Source organism: Phaenicophaeus curvirostris, chromosome 1, assembly GCF_032191515.1.
Source record: "Phaenicophaeus curvirostris isolate KB17595 chromosome 1, BPBGC_Pcur_1.0, whole genome shotgun sequence".
NCBI lineage: Eukaryota > Metazoa > Chordata > Aves > Cuculiformes > Cuculidae > Phaenicophaeus > Phaenicophaeus curvirostris.
Window position 1 is genome coordinate 205,386,293 of NC_091392.1, and position 21,504 is coordinate 205,407,796.

General features: G+C 40.4%; 1 protein-coding gene across 3 annotated transcripts in view; it reads left to right on the top strand.

Moving 5' to 3' along the window:
- Positions 1–21,504, top strand: part of PDGFD (platelet derived growth factor D) — a 152,522-nt gene that overhangs the window by 73,341 nt on the left and 57,677 nt on the right. The window contains exons 2-4 of one of the 3 annotated variants that reach the window (XM_069883531.1): positions 14,927–15,131; positions 18,839–19,019; positions 19,667–19,708. In XM_069883531.1, the coding sequence (XP_069739632.1) occupies positions 14,927–15,131; positions 18,839–19,019; positions 19,667–19,708 (428 nt within the window). The remainder of the gene's footprint in view (positions 1–14,926; positions 15,132–18,838; positions 19,020–19,666; positions 19,709–21,504) is intronic. The other 2 variants (XM_069883533.1, XM_069883532.1) reach the window with 2 other exon arrangements.

Sequence of the window (21,504 nt, forward strand, 5' to 3'; positions counted from 1 at the left end):
GCATTTCTTTCAGGACTTGCTTCTTAAAAGCAAGCTTTTTATGGCCATATGGAAATATTTCAGTTGATTCAGGAAGGGGAGGAAAAACCAAAGTCAAATATCATACCCAGGATTCTGCTGTTGACAAGATGTTAGGTGAATTTTCAATTAGGGGCTTGAAACTATCCACATCTTGATGTCAATAACACAAAGGATTACATTAGTTTTAAAAAATTCACAAATGTTATAGTATCTGAGAAATTTTATAAATGGTAAACTACACATTTTAATGTCAAACTCTTACTTCAGCATCTGTGTTCTATCTCTGCATGCAGTAGTGGAAATTATGTTCAAAAGATGTGACCGGGAAAGGAAAAAAAACTAACAGGAATTATGTTGCCTGGGTGAAGGCATTGATCATTGCACTCTGGTGAGGGGCTGAGTGTTTTCCTTTACTTTCTGGTAACGGCAGGGAGCTCAGAGGTCCTGCTCCTGCTTGCTGAAGAGCAGCTGCCTTCATTGCGCTCTTGCTGTTCAGCCCCAGCTCCAGGACTGTAGATCAGACAAGCTCCATTTTAGTCATCTGAACTGAATTGCACCAGTTTTGGTGAGCTAATAGTCTCTTGAGTCATACGAGAGTCCCACTGCAGGTGGGTAAGACTTTCTGACCCCAGACTTTCTGCCTTACTGACCCCATTGAAAATATGTGAAATAGTGAAAGAAATTCACAAATTTGGCTGAATTTAGCCATTACTTTCATGTCCAGAAGAAAATACAGAAAGTAAAAAAAATAAAATAAATTATATGTTATGTTTTAATATTTGTTTAGAAAAATGTGAAAATGTTTTCCTTTGGATCAAACAGCTCATCCCATGTTGATATAAATAGGAAGCATCCCCTTCCCAATTCAACTTGTGAATGAAAAACATCCATCTCTTCAACTCTAATTAATAGGTCAGAGAGGCATGCCTTGAATTTCCCCTTATACCATTATGAGCTAATTTAGTTCAATTTCTCATTATTTCAGTGTATTACTGCGCTGGGTATTTACTGGTCATGCTCCTCAGATTCTACATCCTGTTCTTAGAGTTTTATCTTCCTTTTTGCATCTACTGCTCTGGTCAGATCCTCAGCTATTGTAAATAGGTGTGATCCCTATAAGGATCCTGCTGATTTATTCAAGTACATGATGTGGTTCCAGGTTGCCTTACTGCTTTATGAAAATAGATTTGGCAAGCAAGCTTCATCTGCAAATGCCTGATCTGAGTTTAGTAGCATCCTAATATGCCTCAGACAAGTGTTTTTAAAGGGTGTTTTCATTTTATTTCTTAGGAGAATTTCATGATTATTCTTCCCTTATCACTTAAATTGATATTGTGCATTGTGTGTAATTGTGCATTGAAGAAACAAATTGGCCATTAAGACAAGTTTAGTGGAACATTTGTTTCTCTTTTGGCAGAATGGTTCTCTGCATCCATTAAAAAGTAGAAACATAAAAAGTAATACATTTTATTTAAGTCTTTATATATGAAACAACCAAGTCAATATTTATATGGGTAGGCTTGAATTGGCAGGTGGGGGTTTACCAGTCCCTTAATTAAAGTGAATGAATCACGAAGACTCATGGCCTTTATCCTACAGTCATGTATCAGACGAATCCTTAGCAGACTGCGACCTGTGGATCTACTGGGTTTTCAGGTTTTTGGGGAATGCCACCGCATTTGCATTTTTTAGGACGACACTTAAACTTTGCGGACGACACTAAGCTGGGTGGAAGTGTCAATCTGCTGGAGGGTAGAGAAGCTCTGCAAAGGGATCTGGACAGGCCGGACCGCTGGGCAGAGACCGATGGCATGAGGTTTAACAAGGCCAAATGCCGGGTCCTTCACTTGGGGCACAACAACCCTGTGCAGCTACAGACTAGGAGAAGTCTGTCTAGAAAGCTGCCTGGAGGAGAGGGACCTGGGGGTGTTGGTTGACAGCGACTGAACATGAGCCAGCAGTGGCCCAGGTGGCCAAGAAGGCCAATGGCATCTTGGCTTGTATCAGAAACGGTGTGACCAGCAGGTCCAGGGAGGTTCTTCTCCCTCTGTACTCGGCACTGGTGAGATCGCTCCTCGAATCCTGTGTTCAGTTCTGGGCCCCTCATCTCAAGAAGGATGTTGAGGCTCTGGAGAGAGTCCAGAGAAGAGCAACAAAGCTGGTGAAGGGGCTGGAGAACAGGCCTTATGAGGAGCGGCTGAGAGAGCTGGGGGTGTTTAGCCTGGAGAAGAGGAGGCTGAGGGGAGACCTCATTGCTCTCTACAACTACCTGAAAGGAGGTTGTGGAGAGGAGGGTGCTGGCCTCTTCTCCCAAGTGACAGGGGACAGGACAAGAGGGAATGGCCTCAAGCTCCACCAGGGGAGGTTTAGGCTGAACATTAGGAAAAAAATTTTCACAGAAGGGGTCATTGGGCACTGGGGCAGGCTACCCAGGGAAGTGGTTGAGTCACCTTCCCTGGAGGTGTTTAAGGCACGGGTGGACGAGGTGCTGAGGGACATGGTTTAGTGTTTGATAGGAATGGTTGGACTTGATGATCCAGTGGGTCTCTTCCAACCTGGTTCCATGATTCTATGATTCTATGGTTCTATGATTCTATGATTCTATGAAATGTCTGGGTCATTTCCCTCAGTGCTCCTGCAGCTTCCCTGAGCTGGTGTCTGTCTCCTCCTGTCCACTTCCACCGTGGCCAGGTCAACCGTCTCACCAGTCCTTGCAGCTGCCCAGCTTCAGCGGCGAGCAGAGAGGACACATGGCTGAGCATGGAGTGAATCAGAGTTTGTAGCAGCTCATGAGGTTTATAATGGTAGAAGTTTGGTTTAGCAGCAAATCAGAAGTGAACATCTGAGAAATATGGGGCTGTTGTGAGATGAGAAGCACCATGAGAATGCAAAAAAAAAACCAAACAACAAAGCAACTTTAAATGAAATAAGTCAATACGGAGGTCAGCACGTAATAGGTGAATAGTGCAGAGCTCTCTAAATAAAACACTAATTACGCTACTCACACTACTCACAACTGATTTTAGTAACACACCGTGCAGCTGTTATTTACCGAAGATGTCAGTTATTTAATTATAGTTTATTCTAGAAGGTATTCAAGGTCATAGTTGTGGTATTTTTTTAATTATAATCTAAGCTATAAAAAACCCAGAACATTTCACCCTGGAGAACCCAAAAATTGTTGTTGCCATCCCATCTTATTGAGTACTCTTGAGTATCTGACGTAAAGTAGAACTTCTAAAGTCTAGAAATCATGGAAATTTTTAAATTTAATCCTTTGATGAACTATTCTTCCACAGTTTCCATGGAAGAGACTGAGATAAACTTAGCAGGAATGACTGAATCAGGTTGGAAGTGCAAGCAGACAATGAATAAAAAATGCCTCTGGAATTCTTTCCAAAATACAGAAACCAGAAAAATACAATTTCAATACCAAATTTGTCATTAATCCAGTTTTCATATATGTTCTGCCAAGATGAATTTTTTGCTTTTCTTTCTTGTGTCAAACACATGAACTTTAAATTTTTTCCTCTTTTGGGCAAGGGTTCAATCTGGCAAGAATGAAGCAGATTGTAACTGTTCTTTTCTGAGCTTTAACTGCAATAAAAGAACATTTATTATTCCTCATTTTTTTCTGGAAACTGACCAAAGCATAGTTTTAGGCAGTACTATTGTGAATTTATTTTTCATTTCTTTGTGCCATACCTGGTAACATCTGGCTCAAGGTTGAAGCTAAAAAGAAAAACCCTGATGTCATATGTTGTGTTCTTGTTATGCGTAGACACGGACTGATGCTAATTTTTTTGTCTTACTGGACTGCAATCCTAGATGCTGTGAAAATATGTAAACCTAACTGAGTAAAAGTTGATTTTTTTTGGGTAGTCCAGAGAGTATCGAGGTAGCCTTCTGCATTTCAAGCATTAGCATGGAAAAATGTGTTCCTGCTTTGGAAATGGTGCAGTGTGTCCCTGTCTCCATTCAATAGCTCTGATACAGGGTGTTCGCAAAGTCAAATTATGTGAGAGTACTGTGTTTATTGGACTTTCTCACCCTTTTTATCTCAATCACATAAGCCTCTTATCAGGTTCCTCTCCAGCCAAACAGCTGCTCAGAGCTGTGTTAAATAGTCAACACGCAGCTGTGCCTTTGTAATGGACAAGACCTCAGCACGTGAGGTTCATCTAGATGTGCAACACCAAAACCCGTGCAGAGCCTGGGTGAGACAGCAGTGAAATAGTTGCTTTTGACTTCTTCAGCCAGTCTAGGATGAGGGTGGACCTTCTAACCACAGGGTTACATGCAGGCTGTAATCCCTGGGGGCCTGGCGTTGATCTCCCCATACTGTGTCCTTCATGCTCCCAGGGACCTCTCTGACCGTGCTTGAGCCAAACACGTCCCATTGTTTGCTTCTCTGCTTTTTCTGATGTGCAATCTAGGTCAAGAGGAGTAAGGCACAGCCTGATTTCTCCCTTTAAATTCTCTACCCTGGCATGTACAGGTATTTCTCCGTGCTATTAGGCTTTCAGCAAAACAGAGGCGAACTGGGTTTAGCTGGTTTATGACTTTCCTCTCGAAGCTTTAAGGTGGGGAGGGTGCTGATGGTGTCTGATGGTTAGTGTTATGTCGTCTCATATCTTCTGAAAGCTGGAGAAGTGTGCTGCTTCGTGTTCCTGCTGGCGAGATGTAGAGCCAAAGCTGGCTGAATTTAACATTCTAACTGCCCAGTTCTTCTTCTGTCAAACGTTTCACTGAATCCACAGTCAAAGGACAACTTTGAAGTCTGGCTGTGCCTCCAGTGTTGTTACGCAGAGGACTCCAGTTTTCCATTTAAAAGTGAGGGTTCATTGAAGGCCCATGAAAGTGAAGGATTATTTAATTACTTCTTGATTTGCCAACTCAGCCTTATTCGTAACATAAAGATACATAATGTCTGCTCCCCCTGGAGTCTTAGTAGAGTTCTGAGTATCAGTTCCTCTGCACAGGTTTCAGTGTGTTTTCCTTTGGTTATGCAGTATCTGTTGCGGCTCTAACTTAACAAACCTAAGAGTAGGGAAAAGCATTAGAAAAGCTTTGGGAATGTGTGCAGCAGAAAGTCTTTGTCCTGCTCTGATCACGTTTTAACCCTGAAAGTGTGTGAGGTGTAATTTATTTAATGGATGAGATGGACAGAAAAACTTCCAGGAGGAAAACCCCTATGCACATCTTCATTTTTTGCGACCTAGTTAGCTAAAAAAAGGAAAAAGTAAACTACTGATTTTTTTGTTGTTGTTTTAATTCTTCTTCTTTGTAATTTTCCCATCATATTTAGGGACCTATCTTCAGGGTAAAGAAAAAAAAATCTGGTTTTCTAAGGATATTGCCCAATGCGGTATTTGGAATAGAAATCTGGAAAGATATATTTAATTCTTTGTCCCGTCCCTGGTGTGTTGAACGATTTAAATAGTGTTTCTTTGGACTTACTAGTTCTTCCATCCTTTATCTTCTGAACTTTTCAGAGAGACATTCTCTCTCATGTTGTTTCCATACTGCACAATACAACATTGATCAGAACCTCCTACCACCAGAACATTGATGATGAACATATTAGGTTTATGTACACAGGGAGCAAATCCAATGAGACATGCGCAGTTAAACTGAACTGTAGTGCAGTAGCGTGCTGACCTTGGAGGTACCTTTAACTGTGTGTCTTTACTTCTTTTCCTTTTTTTCTAATTTTGATTACATGACACTTTATATTGCCCCCGGTGCTGGGCGCTAGTGAAGAAATAGAGAACAAAGTTTTGCAGAAAGTGGTTCAACTTACACAGTAAGGATCACTAACTGACTGGTAAATTCCATAATCAGAACTAAAATTGATGTGATTCTCTTACAGTAATCAGGAGGTGGACATGCTGGTGTGAGAGATTGTTACTGCATGTTGCACAGCAGTTCCTGAGCTTGTGGGCTGTGCTGGTGTATACCAGCATCAGCTTCCCAGCCACTGGTTCCTATATGTTGGCAGTTAGTAAGCTCTCGTGATCTTTCAGCATATGTGGTTTTGTTCTTTGGTGCTGGACTAAAGAAATTCTAGATGGTCTTTTGGTGCAAGATCAAAATGATAAATGAAGGCCACAGCCAAGAATATTCTGAATATGCTTGGAAACTTTGTTAAATTGCAGTTTCTACCCCCATGACATCTCTGCAGCATTCTGATGCTAAACCTCCACAGAAAATCCTAAGCACTTATATGAAAGATCCTCTGCATTTAAAGTCCTCGGTACTTTCAGTATGCGTGACTTCAATTGCTTTCCAGACTGGGAAGGTTTATTGAAATGGTGAAAAGCCATCCCTGGTGTCCTACTTGTGTTCTGCCTCCAAGATGGGAAAAGACTTAAGTGTTTACTGCCCTCTTTGCCCCAGTGCTGTGGTTTCCAGCAGAAGAAATCTGAGGCATGGGGGCAAAAAGCAAACCATGATGTGCTACAATCTAAACTGTCTGACACGTGACAGTGTGACTTGGAGTAGAGTGTAGAAAACCTAATGGATCTTTACTTTGTGTCTGAGTCTTGGGTTCTGGCCCCTGCTCCAAGAACTGCTTCTGCATTTTGCCTCTAACTGTTTCTTGGAAAATGGACAACCCATTTTGAAGCAGTAGCTAGAACCCTTGTGAGGAGACAGAAGAGGTCTGAATTCCCTCAAGCAAACAGAAGAATTTAACTGCTAAAAAAATAAATAAAATAAAAAGGACTACCAACAGTCATATTTCAGTGCAGTGAGATCTGCCTATGTTTGTTTGCTTTTTTAAAAAGACCTAGATAACTGTAAGATACTTAGGTCTTTAACTCACCTGCTTTAAAGGGACTGAAATATCTTCACAAGCTTTTGTCTTTGTGCAAGAAATTAATATAGGGACCCTAAGAGACTAAAAGCATGCCTATGGTAAACTCAGTCCAAGGAAATTATGTCTGCTAGAATATTATTGCTAGAATTTCGATTATAAGAAGCGACCTTTTACTCTCTTCTAGAGATTTTGGATTTTTAAAACTGACAGAGAGGCTAAAGAAGCTCATGTGAGAAGGGAAAATTGCCTTGATTTGTCTTTTGAAACAGCTTCTCCTTTTACTGCCTAATTTTCTAACATATGACTTTCCATTCAGTGACTGCTTGTCTGTCTACTGCAGTATGTTTAACACTTAAAGAAGACTTTCCCCCTTTGACTGGAGTTTCTATTTCATTGACATTTTTCTTTCTGCAAGGGAATTCCACATCTCGTTGAGTCTTAGGAATGCTTGACTGAAACAATTCCTAAAACAATACCTTAAAACAAATTCTTTTTTGAGAATTGAGCCATGACAAACTTCTGAGGAAAAAAGTCCTTGCTTGGTCATAAAAATTTGAAAAATAACAAAAGGAAAATGGGAAAGGAGTGTATTTTCATTGCACCAGGAGAATTTGAAGGAAGCGTTCCACAATGATCTGCTTACTTGAAGCCACTGCCTAAGCAGGATAATTTGGAGTGCTTACATCCATGATGTGCCAGTTCCTTGCAAGACACTGTGAACCAAAGTCCGCTGTTGATATTTGTACTTAACAGCAATTGTGTCTGTAATTAGCATTGTCTTGTCTGGGGTACTACACAAGTTTGTTATGAACCAGCCTTCTCATGGAGGCATCAGCACTCACTGCAAACTTTTCCTTCAGTTATCAGCATTCCCTTAAGCTTTCTGCGGCACCAGGAGAGTGATTTTCTCATGGATTCTCAAGGTTTATGCAGTTTTATTCTCATGATCTTGGGGTTATTTGCATTACTCTTAGTCCACATAACTAGAGATACACATTCTTGATCTATGCATTTTCTTTTTTCACACTTAATTATGCAATCACAAGAGAAAAATACATTCAGTTTGCTGTTAGTTTGAGAGTCCAACAGACAGATGCATTGCAACACTACAAACCATGAAAGAACTAGCAGTTAATGAAATTTTTCATATGTTGACCTAACATATGTTAATCTTCTATAGACACTTTTGGTTTAATATAATATAATATATTCAGGACTCTTTCATCTAGAACAAAATGTCTATCAAAAAGTCAAAGGCAAGTAATACAAGTCACTGCAAATAGCATATCATGGAATTTGACTACCCCATAAAATAAGTAAGGGATTGTTCCACAAGTTATTCATCTGTGGAAGTCTGAGCAAGGCACCCATCAAAGGGGACAAAGGAGAGTCACAGCCTTCATCCCACTAAAATTCAATCCAGTCTATTCTTCATTTCAGGACCATTTCTTTAATACCACATTCAAAATGCAGTTATGATGGTGACCGTTCCACAATACAAATAGTACAAATTAAAATGAAAATAAAGTGATGCTTATTATAGTGAGAATAATTTTAAAAGACCATTCCTATGAAATACACACCTGCACTTCCTTACCCACTTAACAATTTCATGAGCGACCTTTGCTGAGTTCTTGTTCAACCATAGATTGACAATGTAATGCCAGACTACTCAACATTCTGTTACAAAATGGATTCTGAGGTTCTTTTTTTCTTTCTTTGATAGCTTCTGTACTAATATTCTGCATTGGCTAATTTTGCTTCTTTCAATTACAGCTCAATTTTTCATTGCTTTGATATATCCTACATAAATACAAAACATTATCTTCTAGCAAGCCAACAAAACTGAGTGTTTTTCCTCAGCTCCAGTGGGGTTTGGTTCACTTCTTAATTGCTCAGTTACTGGATGACAAGTAACACATAGGGTGGTGTTAAAATGCTGATCTCTTATTCGGGTCTTGGTCTAGCAAACTCTGTAAATATGAGCTTAACTATCATTTAATTTTTACTTTTATTGAAAAAAATGGGAATACTGGAGTTTTATCAATCTGAAAGCAACCTGATCCACCACTATACTCCTACACATGCATCCTTATACCAGAATGTCTATTTTCTCAGCTTATTTCCCCATAAGGGGCAATTTGCAGTTTTTAGCCTGGCCAGGGTTAGAGTATTGGCAATCATAGCCCTTTCACTCCCCTGGTCTTCTTGGAGAACTGCTGCTGATCTGTGGTGGGAGCAGAGCTCACCTGGATGTGTTAGGCTTCTGTCCTTAAAAGACCAGAGATCTCCAAGACAGGCATTATCATATGGTATTTATTTATTTATTAGAGAGCAGAAAAACGACATTGCATTCACTGGCTGAGATTCATTTTATTATTAATATTCACACATAAAAAAAAATCTTTTTTAAGAAGGTAGATGACCTTACAGTTTTGTACCTTCCCAACAAGCTGTGACCAGCTATGGAATACAGTATTTCAACCATGAACTCTGTCTTCTTTTCCTGTGATTCACACAGAACCTTCTGGATAACAAAGAAAGTTTCTCCTTATTGCAGGAGGGTGGGGGAATTAAAAAAAAGCCAATGAATATCTGAACAGGCTGTCATAAATACAGCTTGCTTGGCATGCCTGTCCCCGAGATGAACTGATTTGTGGCCTGAATTCAAAAATGTTTTACTGTTCTTTCCTTCTCACTCTGTGGTTTCAGCTATTTAGATCAGGCTAATTTTCAACTGAAGGAACTGAAGCACTATTATTCTCCCCGAAGGTTATCTCATTTGTTTAAAAAATAGTGGCAAACCATTGACTTCTGTATTTGTTTGAAAGAGATCAGACGTGGGGGAGGAGGTTTATATCTGGAAAACTCCCACTTGCAAACTCCCAAGGTCCTTTCCTGAAATAGCAAATAGTTTCACGAGTGGTAAAATAAACTTCACGTGGTTTCCAGCAACTCCCTCCTCAGCTGTAGCACAGGATAAGCTCTTCAAGTTGTAATGCATGGTATTTAAGAAGGTAAATTTCTTCACATAAAACATGTGAGTATGTGATATCTTTTCAATCTCTACCATTGTACCAATGTTGTTGAGGTTGGCCAACCACTTCTACAAGGGAAATAAAGACAGAAGAAAGCTTGTATGTGGGACACCACCTCAGGAAGTGAGGCTAAAATTCAAGAAACCTTAGAAAAGTGGAACTAAATATGCCATTTTATTGGTTAGGTCCTTAGAAAAGGTTGTTCACTGAATTCTTCTCCCTGAAGGAATTGACACTCATGAAGTCTCCTTGCTCAGAAGATATTTTTACAGTTGTAATGGTTTAAAATGGTTTAGTGAGGTACTTGAGTCACCTTCCCTGGGGGTGTTTGAAAGACAGGTGGGTGAGGTGCTGAGGGGCACGGTTTAGTGATTGATAGGAATGGTTGGACTCGATGATCCAGTGGGTCCTTTCCAACCTAGTGATTCTATGATTCTATGATTCTATATCCAGGAATGGATGTCATATTAAGTATTAGCTAGCTGTAATTGCCATTTGGGTGGTTGTTTCTTTATTTTAGTGAAGGAATTAACTATCTGTTGAACAACGGTAATAAAAGTGAACATCTTTCTGTAGTTGTGACTGGAAGTAGCTTTAACAAAAATGTTTCAATACATTGCTAAACCTTGCAAGTAAACCCAGGCATCTAGAACAGACACAGGATGAAATTATTTTTCTGAGTCTTGCTGCTCATACAGCATGACATTAGGGGAACATAACATGCTCTAGGAAAGACAAACATTGGATGTGCTGTGCACTTATCATGAAGAAAGTCTTGAGACAAGCAGAATTTTCTGAATATTGAGCTGAACTTCCCAGTTCCCAGTTTGACACCCAGCTGCCCTCCACGCAGAGGGAGGAAGACAAGCATTTCTGAAACTGCAGCTGTTTTGAGCACTTAAATGGGAGCTACTCTAACTTGGACAGCTGGACTATCATGTATGTCATTCTGTTTAAAATTAGTAGTTGGGAAAGAATTAAGAAGGAATAAAAAAAAAAGAGAGATTAGTTTGGATAAATAAAACAGAGAGCAAGCTGCTTCCCAGTCAATTCAGACTCTCTTCAGGGAACTGACTCACTGCAAAGGATGTCTCCCAGCTTCCTTCCCATTCATCTTCCTTATGAAATAGTTTCCCTCCCCGAGTACAAGGGTATGTTTATGGATCTATCTTTGCTATCTAGAATTCCCTCCTCATGTGCATTGCTCAAGTAGCCTTTTTTTAACTCATGACTCGACACCTACTTTCATTGATTATGAAACGATTTTATATACCTTTTAGTAAATGTAGCAAGCAGTGTACTATCCACTATTGTCTTTTATTTACTCCCATAAAGCATTCTGGAATACAGTTCATATGTGACCTTCAAAACACCATATAATACTGCATTGTAGTGCATTGCAACATGGGACACTCCAGTGCCTTGAAAGAGACACTGCCTTTTCCTTTGCCTACATCTTTTCTCAAGTATTTTTTTCCTGACTATCCCTGTGGCCATTGTCTAGTTTCCATCAGTTCCCACAGTGTATCTGATGAGGGCTTGTCTGCCTGAAAAGTTATCATTTTAGTCTCACATCTTCATTGCTACAAGGAGTTCAAGAGTTGCTCGCGTCTTCCAAGCTGTTTCCCAGATGCTTGATGATTCATGAAGAGCCAAACTCCAGAGACTGAATTTGGGTCAACAGTGTTCCCATGTCTATCTAAAATAGTTAACTCTGTAAAATACCACTGAAAATCACCTTAGAAAACTAGTGCTTTGGTTCCAGTCCTGGCTACACCACTTTAGGTTGTAAGTTAGCATGTGAGGGGGGAGGTAAGAGGGAATCAAGCTATTTCAGAGTCTACCGCAGTATCAGATGAAGGCTCTGAGTAGCTTTACATTTCATCCCATGTAAAACAGTATTTTTGGCCATTCTTGTCAAGCATGCATTCTTCCTTTTTGGAAAAGGCTTATTTTTGTACTGTAATATTTTTTATCCCCTGTTTTGTGATACTGAACATTGTCTCCCCATAATTCTCTCCCCCTTTTCCTCTATAATGACTGTATAATTACTGTATTTACCATAATAGAAATAACAAGTCACTGTGCTCTGGTTTTTAAGCATTTAAACGCGTGTCATTTTATTTCTCCATTTACCTATTTGACTTGGATCCTGTAGAGCTGCGCCAGCCGTTACATTTCAGCACTCAACTTGGTCAGCTGTGATTGACTTGCTGGCAAAGCACCCCTTCTGTGTGATCCAGAGTTTAAGTTAAATGAAGTTGTGACAGAGCCTATCTTCTCGGGGTGCAAGAATGCTGGTAACATACATTCTCAGCTAGCGTGCTGAGAATTTTTTGTTTGGGGGTATATACAAGAGCACATTTAAAAGATACTGTCCCTAGCACTCTAATCTCAGCAGCTGGCAACTCTAGAGTGCCTGTCCTAGGCTGGAAGGGGGAACCTTTCCCTCAGAGGCATGATGCACACAGTGAAATGTGTGCTGATAGTGGGAAGGTGACAAGAGTTTGCTGTCCAAAAAAGAAAAGCAAAGTACTCTCAGGTATAGGATGAATTCTGCCAGGTTTTAGCGCAGTAACTTTTGTTCTGACTTAGGAAATGTTTGTTTCATTCAAAGGTGCGGAATTTGCTTTCATCAAAACTGTTTTATTTTTATCCCTTTTGGGGGGCATTTTGGACATAGTCCAAATAACATAGTCCGAATAACTTGTCTTCTTGGGTGTGCTGGTTGTTTTCAGAGTCCAAAGGTCCTCAGCATTTCAGCAGGAACTTGGTGGTGTTGGCTGGACATTTTGTTTCATTCCAGCTTGAGGGAAAAAAAAAACCCAAAACAGAGGTGTCTTTTCTTAACCAGAAAAAAAAATAATAGAATAAAATAAAATAGAAAAGACCCTTTAGTCTAGATGTTCCTGATAAAAATTGCAACAAAAATTATAGGTGGTTTGTCTTTATTGTCACTGAATTGTCACTTTTCCAGTGCAAATTGTTTGGTTGAAACAGGACAAACTAAAGCAAAACAGCCTCATTCTGCACTTTATGAGCTATGGAGTCAGGGCTCTGTTTGCTTAGTAAGGGTGGCTCAGGGTGTGAAAACATTTCATCTTAAATGAAAGCATCTTAGAGGGGTATCAGAAGTAGATCTTTGAAGACAGTTTTTACAGGAAACCCAGATTTTTTTTTTTCTAAGTTTCAGGTGGTTTGGAAGCTAGAATTATTACCCTGTCAGAAGCATACAATGCACTGTTGACACACAACCACACTTTGCTTGCAGCTACGTGCAGGGAGGTATTTACAGCTAGGAATCAGTGAAGAGCAACCTGAAAAATAGATGTGCTTACCGTGAAGTTTGTACCGTTTCTCTGTGTTCATCTTTTCCATAAGTATTTATGAAACAAATATATTTCTTTTACATGAAGTGCTTAGAAAACTTCAGTCACACATTAGATTTTATTTTAAGGAAGAGATCTTTGATTATTGCGTGTGACAGATAGCTGTGGCTGGTTGTTTACTTTGGTTTTGTGTTTCCAGCCTTCAGAGTGGCTTGGTGGGAGAAATTTTTCTCCCCTTTGCTCTCCCTAGGAAGCCAAATTCAGGAGAAGGCAGCAGTTTTCTATTTCTGTTGCTTGTAGCATGACTGGAGGTTCAGCAGAGTACTGGAGCTGACGTTCAGTTTAAGATTAGGACATCAGACTTAAGGTATTTCCAAGAAGGCAAGTGTCCAAGTACCCGTAGTAAGTGGAAGTTTTGACAGTGCGGTTAGGACTGACACAGCACACGTCTGGGTGTAGCTCCCACTGGCTGTGTTGAGAAGGGGCTGAGCTTGCCCACGTGCAGGTGGCTTTGTGAAATAGCCCAGCTTCTGCAGGACTTTTGCTGGGGGCTGCTGAACGTTCTGCTGGACCTCACTGTCATCAGGAGAGAAACCGTACCATGTCTTAAATAGTGTTAGAAATCTCTCTGTGACTAGCTGAACTGAGCCTTAGATCTCCATACACCACATGAGGAACACAGATCACTCTCTCACAGGTGGAGGCTCAGATCTGAGGGTCTTAACTGGGAACTGAACCCTGCCATGATCTACATGTTGCCTTGGAACCTTCTGATCTTCAAAATACCACCCCACTAAAGCTGTCAATGCACAAAAAAAAATAGTTGTTTACAGTTCTTTGCTGCTGGGAACCAAATTCCAGTATCAGTAACAGCTTGATGATGCCAGTGCTTGGTGCAACTGAGAAAACGTTTTGACTTTTAGAGAGCTGGGTCTCGCCACAGTTCCTGTTTTCCCTGGAGCCAGGGGTTTACAGGAGCTGAGGCTTTACCTCGGTATAAGTAAACTTTAGGGTCAATTGAATATTTACTCAGGCAGAAGTTGTGGAGTTTTAATGAAGTAAGTACTTGACTACTTGTCTTGAAGTTACCCAGTAAGACAGCTGGTGGGACAGTTTCTGTCTTCAGTTTTGTTACTGAAAGCATGGAATAGCTATTTGTGTTGATAGTCCATTGATGGCAAATGATTCACATCACATATATGAAATGAAAATGTGATCTAACACGTGCTTCTAGGGTGGAGATACTTAAGCACAATAAACAAACCTTGACTCACTCATTCAAGCTTTTCTGCAGCTTTTGTTCAGAAGGCGTCTCTCCCCAGAGCACCAGATCTGGGAAGCAGGGTTGTTTATCTGTTTACTTCACTCTGTCTCATATAATTTTTTGCAAGCTTGCAGCTTTTGTTAAAGTTTAAATTCTGTTTTAAAACCAAAGTGGTGAGAAGGAAATGAAATAATCTGTATCGATGTAAAAGTAGTAATATATTTATCATAAAATAAAGGGTCTATACAGCTGAGCACTGTTGTTCTTATTGTTTTTACGGGGTAGAATTAAGACAAAAATACACTGTACTTACTATTTAATAACTGTTCCTAAACCCAACTTTTTGTAGACTTTAAATGCAAATAATTTGTGCTGTGTTATAAACTGTTGTGTTTTTTTGCCTTCCTGTAACTGGAACAACATACTAATTTCTACAAGTTGTGACTACTAACAGAGAGCAATCACCTCACAGACTTGTACCGAAAAGAAGAGACCATCAGCGTGGCAGGGAACGGCTGCATCCACAGTCCTCGCTTCCCCAGCAGTTACCCCAGGAACCTCCTGCTGACGTGGCGGCTCCACTCCCCGGAGAACACCAGGATCCAGCTGGCTTTTGATAATCAGTTTGGACTGGAGGAGCCTGAAAATGATATCTGCAGGTGAGTGGCCAGTGAAAGTTTGCAAAGGGCTCCTTAACACCATCTTTGAGCTTAAGAATGTGGCCACTGGCATGAGACTGCAAATCAAAACGGGTATCTCTGGTCAGGCCTAGGACGGCCCCATGTGGAGGAGGATCTTCCAACCCAAAGTGGTCTTTGGGTTTATAAACACACTGAACTTGAAGGAGTTTGGGCAGACATATTCTTTCTGTAATATTTCAAGCACAAGGCACTTCTACACTCAAATCCAGCTACCTAACAACTCAGATACCACTTTAATAGGATTTTGTCTTCTATCACCTCTGTCATGTTTCAGCCAGGCATGAACCCATCTTTTTCGGGAGGTGGAAGGCTCTGGGAGGTGCGAGTGAGTAGGTATTTGTTTATACTGAGGTGTGAAGAACAGATAAAAATGTGTTGAAAAATATAAGTGTGTTCTTCAAATTATTTGTTTGTCTTTATTCTTACACTTCACTGTTACAATTTCTTTTAAAACTTTTAAATATAGGTCCACAAAGATCAGTATACTCTGGTACAACTAATAAAATATACTCTGCTGTATCATGATTGCTTTGTTTTCCCCTTTTAAACAAAAGTGATGATAAGCTCAGCCGATCTAGTAGATAAACTGCTTTGTATTACCAGAGCACAGAGGTGAATCCTGTCAACATTCACTAAAACAGTAAAAATCCATGGAGTTTTTTGTTTATATGTCTTTTATTCAGTGATCTTTTCTGTAGGAGAAAGCAGGATTCCCGTGTGCTCCAAAGGACAGATTGCTGTGATGCTAATTACACAAAATGGTCAAGTCTCAGCTTCCAGTTCTCTGCCTGATCATGTTGTTACTTAGGCCTTATCTATGCAGAGAACTGGGTTGTTAGGATTTCTGCGCACCCGGCCTCTGCTTATCTTATCATCTTTATCAATTAATTTGCATTTGTAGGGTTTGGCAGCTTTGCGGGGGTTTTAGAGGGTGGATTTTTTTTTTCTTCTTTTTCTTTGTTAATTTTCTGCATTACCGATAGAACCATTCGTGCAGGTTTGCTTTCTATTTAGTAATAAAAGAATGCAGCCTGAAACTGGCTCTCCTTCTCCATGCCTTGATGGTCTTGGCAGATGCTGCTGTGCTCTGGTACTGTTGGTCCAAGATCAGCAGCTGTCAATAATGACACTAACCTCTTAGCACCACAAACTCTTTCCCAGATTGAGAGCCTAATGCATACAGAAGCAGCCTGTTAATATTTACATAGTGGATAAACTGTGGATGACCTTAAAGTATTGCAACTTTGAAATTGAGGGCTAATTCCCTGTGGAAAAGTAGTATTCACTGTCAAGAGCCATTAAAGGTGGCAGCATGGTGAGGGTACGTGAAGCTCTTACTGGCATTATGGGTTTGGGGACCTTCTTGGAAGACCGTCTGCCTTCTTTTTCTAGAGCACCTACTTCAGGATGCAGAGGGAAGCAAAGACCTTCCATCATCCATAGTGTCTATAGAAGCTGAAGAAATATCACATTCTTTTCTGCAGTAAAGCTTTCTTTGGCATTCCTGGGAGAGCTTTATTTGTGTAGTATTACTTCCAGAGTGAGGAATTTCTCAGGCAGACAGCTCGTGGTGGCTTTCAGCCTGTTAAGTACTGTGTGTATGGATATATTTTTTGCTAATGCTCAGTATGTTTTTCAAAACTAGATCCTTTCTGCAACTTCCCTCCCTGACAATCCCTGCAGTGCTGCTTTAGAGACAGCCAGGCATCTTTTAATTGAAGTGATTTCTGAGAGCTGAGCATGTGCTTGAATGCTGTGCGTATTGGACAAGTCATCTAGGACCTCTGCATCTTACCTTCCTTTTGTACTTGCTTTTGACTTTATGCTTTTTTTCTTTCCAGAACCTTCCTAATGTTTTCTTGCACTTTTTCATTAATGCTAATTATTGTAATTTGCATACTATTAAGACTAAGCTGACTGAAATTCATTCAGGCTGAAGAATAAAAAGGTATACTTTAGCTGCTTCAGAAGGAGGGGTAATATTCAAAGATCTAGAGAAATTTGTAGGCGTGCCATTAGCTTTTCCTCAGGCACTTGGTAAGAGGTGATTCTGAGAAGCAATTAAATTACCCAAGCACTGAGGCTCTTTGGATGCACAGAAACAACCTTCTTCCATGATCATTGCAGCAAAGCTTCTACCCTCACCATGAGGGAGTGGGAGCAGAGGACACTGGAAAGAGCCTGAGACAAGTTTCTCTGGATCTAAACTTTGTAGCGTCAGGACAAAAACATTTGTTTCAGCAGAATTTGGACAGATTTAAGTGATCTGGTTATGGCAAAGCTGTTATTTTCTGTTCTGTGCAATTTAGGGTTGGTGAATATAAAAGCAGCAGTGCTGATATTCCCAAGCCACATAGTACTTGATTTTTTTTTTTTTTTTTTTTACATGAGCTCTCAGCAGAAAAAGAGAAGCAGATCTGTTATTTACAGAGCTGTTCAGGTCCCACAACTGGGTAGGGAGGCAGGCGTTTGGCTCATAGACCCAGGGATCGGGAACAGCACATTGCTAGTAGGAGTCAGTTAACAGCCTTGAACTTCTTTGGAGGGAACACATGCTTTAATAATCAAAACCTATTCTGGTAGAAATCCCCAAAAGTTTAAGGCTTAACTGTACTATAGGGATGGCAGCTCTTCCCATCTCTCGTTGCCTGTGGTCAGCCTGCCCCTCTTGTCATCGCCATATCCCTCACTGGCCCCAATGTGTGGGGCATAATTGCACAGATATCAGGGGACTGGTTTTCTCATAGATGGAGTGAGCTCAGGACTTTATTCTCTGCCTTCCTTATTCTCCAGCTCAAGAAATGAACTCAATCCTGACCCAAGCCAGCAAATATGCAAGTTGTGGCAGTGAGAGCTGTCACTGTGTCATCCCATCCCTGGGGTTTAATGTCTGCTGCTTCTGGCAGAGCTCTCTTTGGGCTCAGGGGCTCCACAGCTGTAGCACGTGTGCCTGACCAACGGGTGACCTTGCACAGGTCAAGACATGCTGTTGCTTTTCCTCTGCTGTCAGCACCCATACAAAAAAGCAGAGGAGTCCCTGTCGTGGCATGCAGACTGCTAACCTTTTCTACCTGAAAACTTGAAATAAGTCTTTCAACAATCTATCAGGAGCGACACGCTGCCTAGAAATAAAATCCTGAAAGGCACTTTGCAGCAACATTCGCTTTCCCGTGTCCTCCCAGAATCTCCCTTCGCTTCTGGCGCGGCAGCAGCCCTCTGACAGGTGAAGCAGGCAGGAGCTGGTGGCTGCTGCTGCAGGGGGTTGGGGGACTACCAGAAAGTAGACAAGTGCTTGCAGCTGCTCAGGTCGGGTAGCCGACCTCCCATAATAAATTATTTATTCACCACATAAAACACGATGTCTGTGTTTACTGTGTACTACGCACATGCAAATATGTCTCATTGCTATTTTAACAGGGTAGAAAACACTGTCTGTCATGTTTCAGAAGCCCAGGACTCTAAGCATTCAGGCAATAGCTTGCAGCGTAGTGTATTTTGTGCTCCGTGAGCATGTCCACCATGTGTAATATTCAGTCTGATGTTTTGCAGTGGAGAATGAGGGACAGTTGTCTTTCTGTCTCCAGCTGCATTCCTGCTTCTGTCTATTTGCAACCATCTTCTGTAACCAGAGTTTGTGAAAACTAATCCTTCAAACTGGTTCCCAGGTATGATTTTGTGGAAGTGGAAGATGTATCCGAGACCAGCACAGTTATACGAGGACGGTGGTGTGGACACAAGGAAGTACCTCCAAGAATAACATCAAGAACGAATCAGATAAAGATAACCTTCAAATCCGATGACTACTTTGTGGCTAAACCTGGATTCAAGATTTGTTACTCCCTTGTGGTAAGTTACCTAGCTGTGTCATGAGTGAGAGACAGATTATATATAAGAGCATTGGTACTTGAAAACTGGATGGTGCAGCTTACTGCATCAGATCAAAGTACAAATTGACTGGAAGTATTTTCATTCCAGCAACTACATTAATACACATCAAATTATTTTTGACATCCTGTCATTAAATACGAAATAAAGTCAAGTCCAGGCTAAGATTTACACCAACAGCATGTTTCAGAAGCGCCAGCTTTCTGAACTGAGGCTGCAGTGTCAGAGCCTTGACAGATGCTGCAGAAATAGCAAAGGAATGGCTGCTCTGTGAAGTCCCTTCTTATGTAAACTTGAATTCAAATAAAAATACCTTGAGGGGTTATGGCTGTGATTCTCAGTTAGACGTAGAGTAGTTTATTCAACATGCAATGAAACTACGTGCAAGACAATGTGCAAAGATTCAGGCTGTATTTTTAATCAGATATAAACATCCTCTGCAAATTCAGTGGCATCACGTAATGTTTCAATGTGATGAAAACCACTTCTTATTTTTATTTTGGTTTTCTCTTCAGGAGGCAGTAATAGTCACTGGTCTAAACAGGTTTTGATACAAATATTTATCCCTTTGTAATGTCCTGATTAATATTATAATGCTTTTGGTGCAGTGTAGCTCGAAAGAGGCAGATTTTGCAAACACTCAGGGAATGGTAAGCATTAATTTATTATACTGTTAGCATTATATTTTCATATCCATCACACTTCTTATTCCCTCTTCTCTTCAGTCCAGTGTTGTTTAACAGGAATAAGAAAGCCTGGAATAGCAGTATTGTTAATGTTGTAGCAGGAGACATCCACTGTTTGATTCCTTTCACTTCAGCTTCTCAGCTTTGCATGTGTCTATACCTATGTACGCTAAAAAGTCCATAAATAGCACACTGTGAAGAAAACTCTAAAGATATAAAGATTGTGCTCCCTTGCATTTAAATTATTAGGCTTCTAGTAGAGTAAGGCATTGCACTGTGAGTAAATCCTGAGCTCTAATTTACTCTAATTTGAAGGTAATCTACTAAAACTAAAATTTAAGCTGAACAGCCTATGAAGGATCACTGGACATAAAAATGAGACAGTGAAACAGTCTCTCTTTACACTACTCGTATTTCATACCAGCCACAAAAAAGCTGCTACATTTAGCAAGCTTTATTCCAGACCACATACAGCTAGTCTGATAGTATTAGGCTTTCAAAAAATGAGTGTTATCACTCAAACACAGGACTTTCTGCACTAGAAAGCTCAAAAAAAGGCTACTGTATTTATCTAATTTCAGAACTATGAGTAAACAGAAGAATACTCTCCCAAGTGCACCCTCTGAATGAAATGCTGTGTTTTGCTCAGAAGGGAGCAACAGAGGTGATTAGTGGCATTGCACGTCACCGTGAGTTGGAAGGGGGGTGTGATGTGCTTAGCTAGTTTTCAGATTCCAAAGCATCCAACCTAAAAGTTCAGAATTAATATTCAGAAGTGTCGGCCCTTATTTGATAGTCCCCACAGTCACTTAGAGCTCAGTTCATAGATATGCTGAGCACTGCTGACCCCTGAAGGTTGAACTCATTGTGCGTTTCTAGGCAGCAAACCAGGGAGTATTAATGAAGCATGCAAAAACATATGATATCTTGTGTCAGATGAAATTAAATACCTTTGTATTGATTTTTTTTCCCCTTTCCTTTGTAACCTTCTCCAAGACAAGGCTACTTCTCAGGACTTTCTTGGAAAATGGTGCACAAGATACATGCAAATCTTTAAGTCCATTTTTTTTTCCTTCTCTTCGGTGTTTGTATCTGCATGGCAGTCATTTATTTCTAGACCAGACCCTGACTGATAATTATACAGAGAAAACTGAAGTGAGAAATTTGGAGAGCTCCCGTGAGTTTATTGATAAGCTGCACCTCCTGAGTGAGGTGCTGAAATGGCTGGGTGAATTTCTCCCTATTACACGTAGCCAAACAGCCTCATCGCCTTCCTTGCTGTCTGGCCTGCTCATTTATGAATCTTCAAGGAAGTCAGTTAAGTTCACTTCATTTGATGCAGATCAAGTTTTTACTTAGTTCAGCACTCTGCATGAGGCACAAATGAGGCACTGCAAAGCTTAGCAGAAACTTACTTTATTATCTTCTTGTACTTGTGGTTTTGCATTAACTTGACATTTCAGTACTATTTAGACTAACAAAAAGGGATTCTTTTTCTAGAGAAGACAAATTAGATGTTTATCCATGAAAATCATGTTTGCCCTTGTAAAACAAAGTAAGCAACCCATTTAAGTTTGAAGGGTTCAGTCACTCAGGATGGTGGGATTAGAATTCAAGGTGACTCTGGAAAATTAGACTGGAAAAATATAAGGATGATCTCTAACAAGACATAGTTGAAAGACATACAGATGTGTGGGAGTAATTAAATATCCTGGTATAAGACAAGGATCAAGAGGCAAGGGAGTGGATCTGTGAAATGA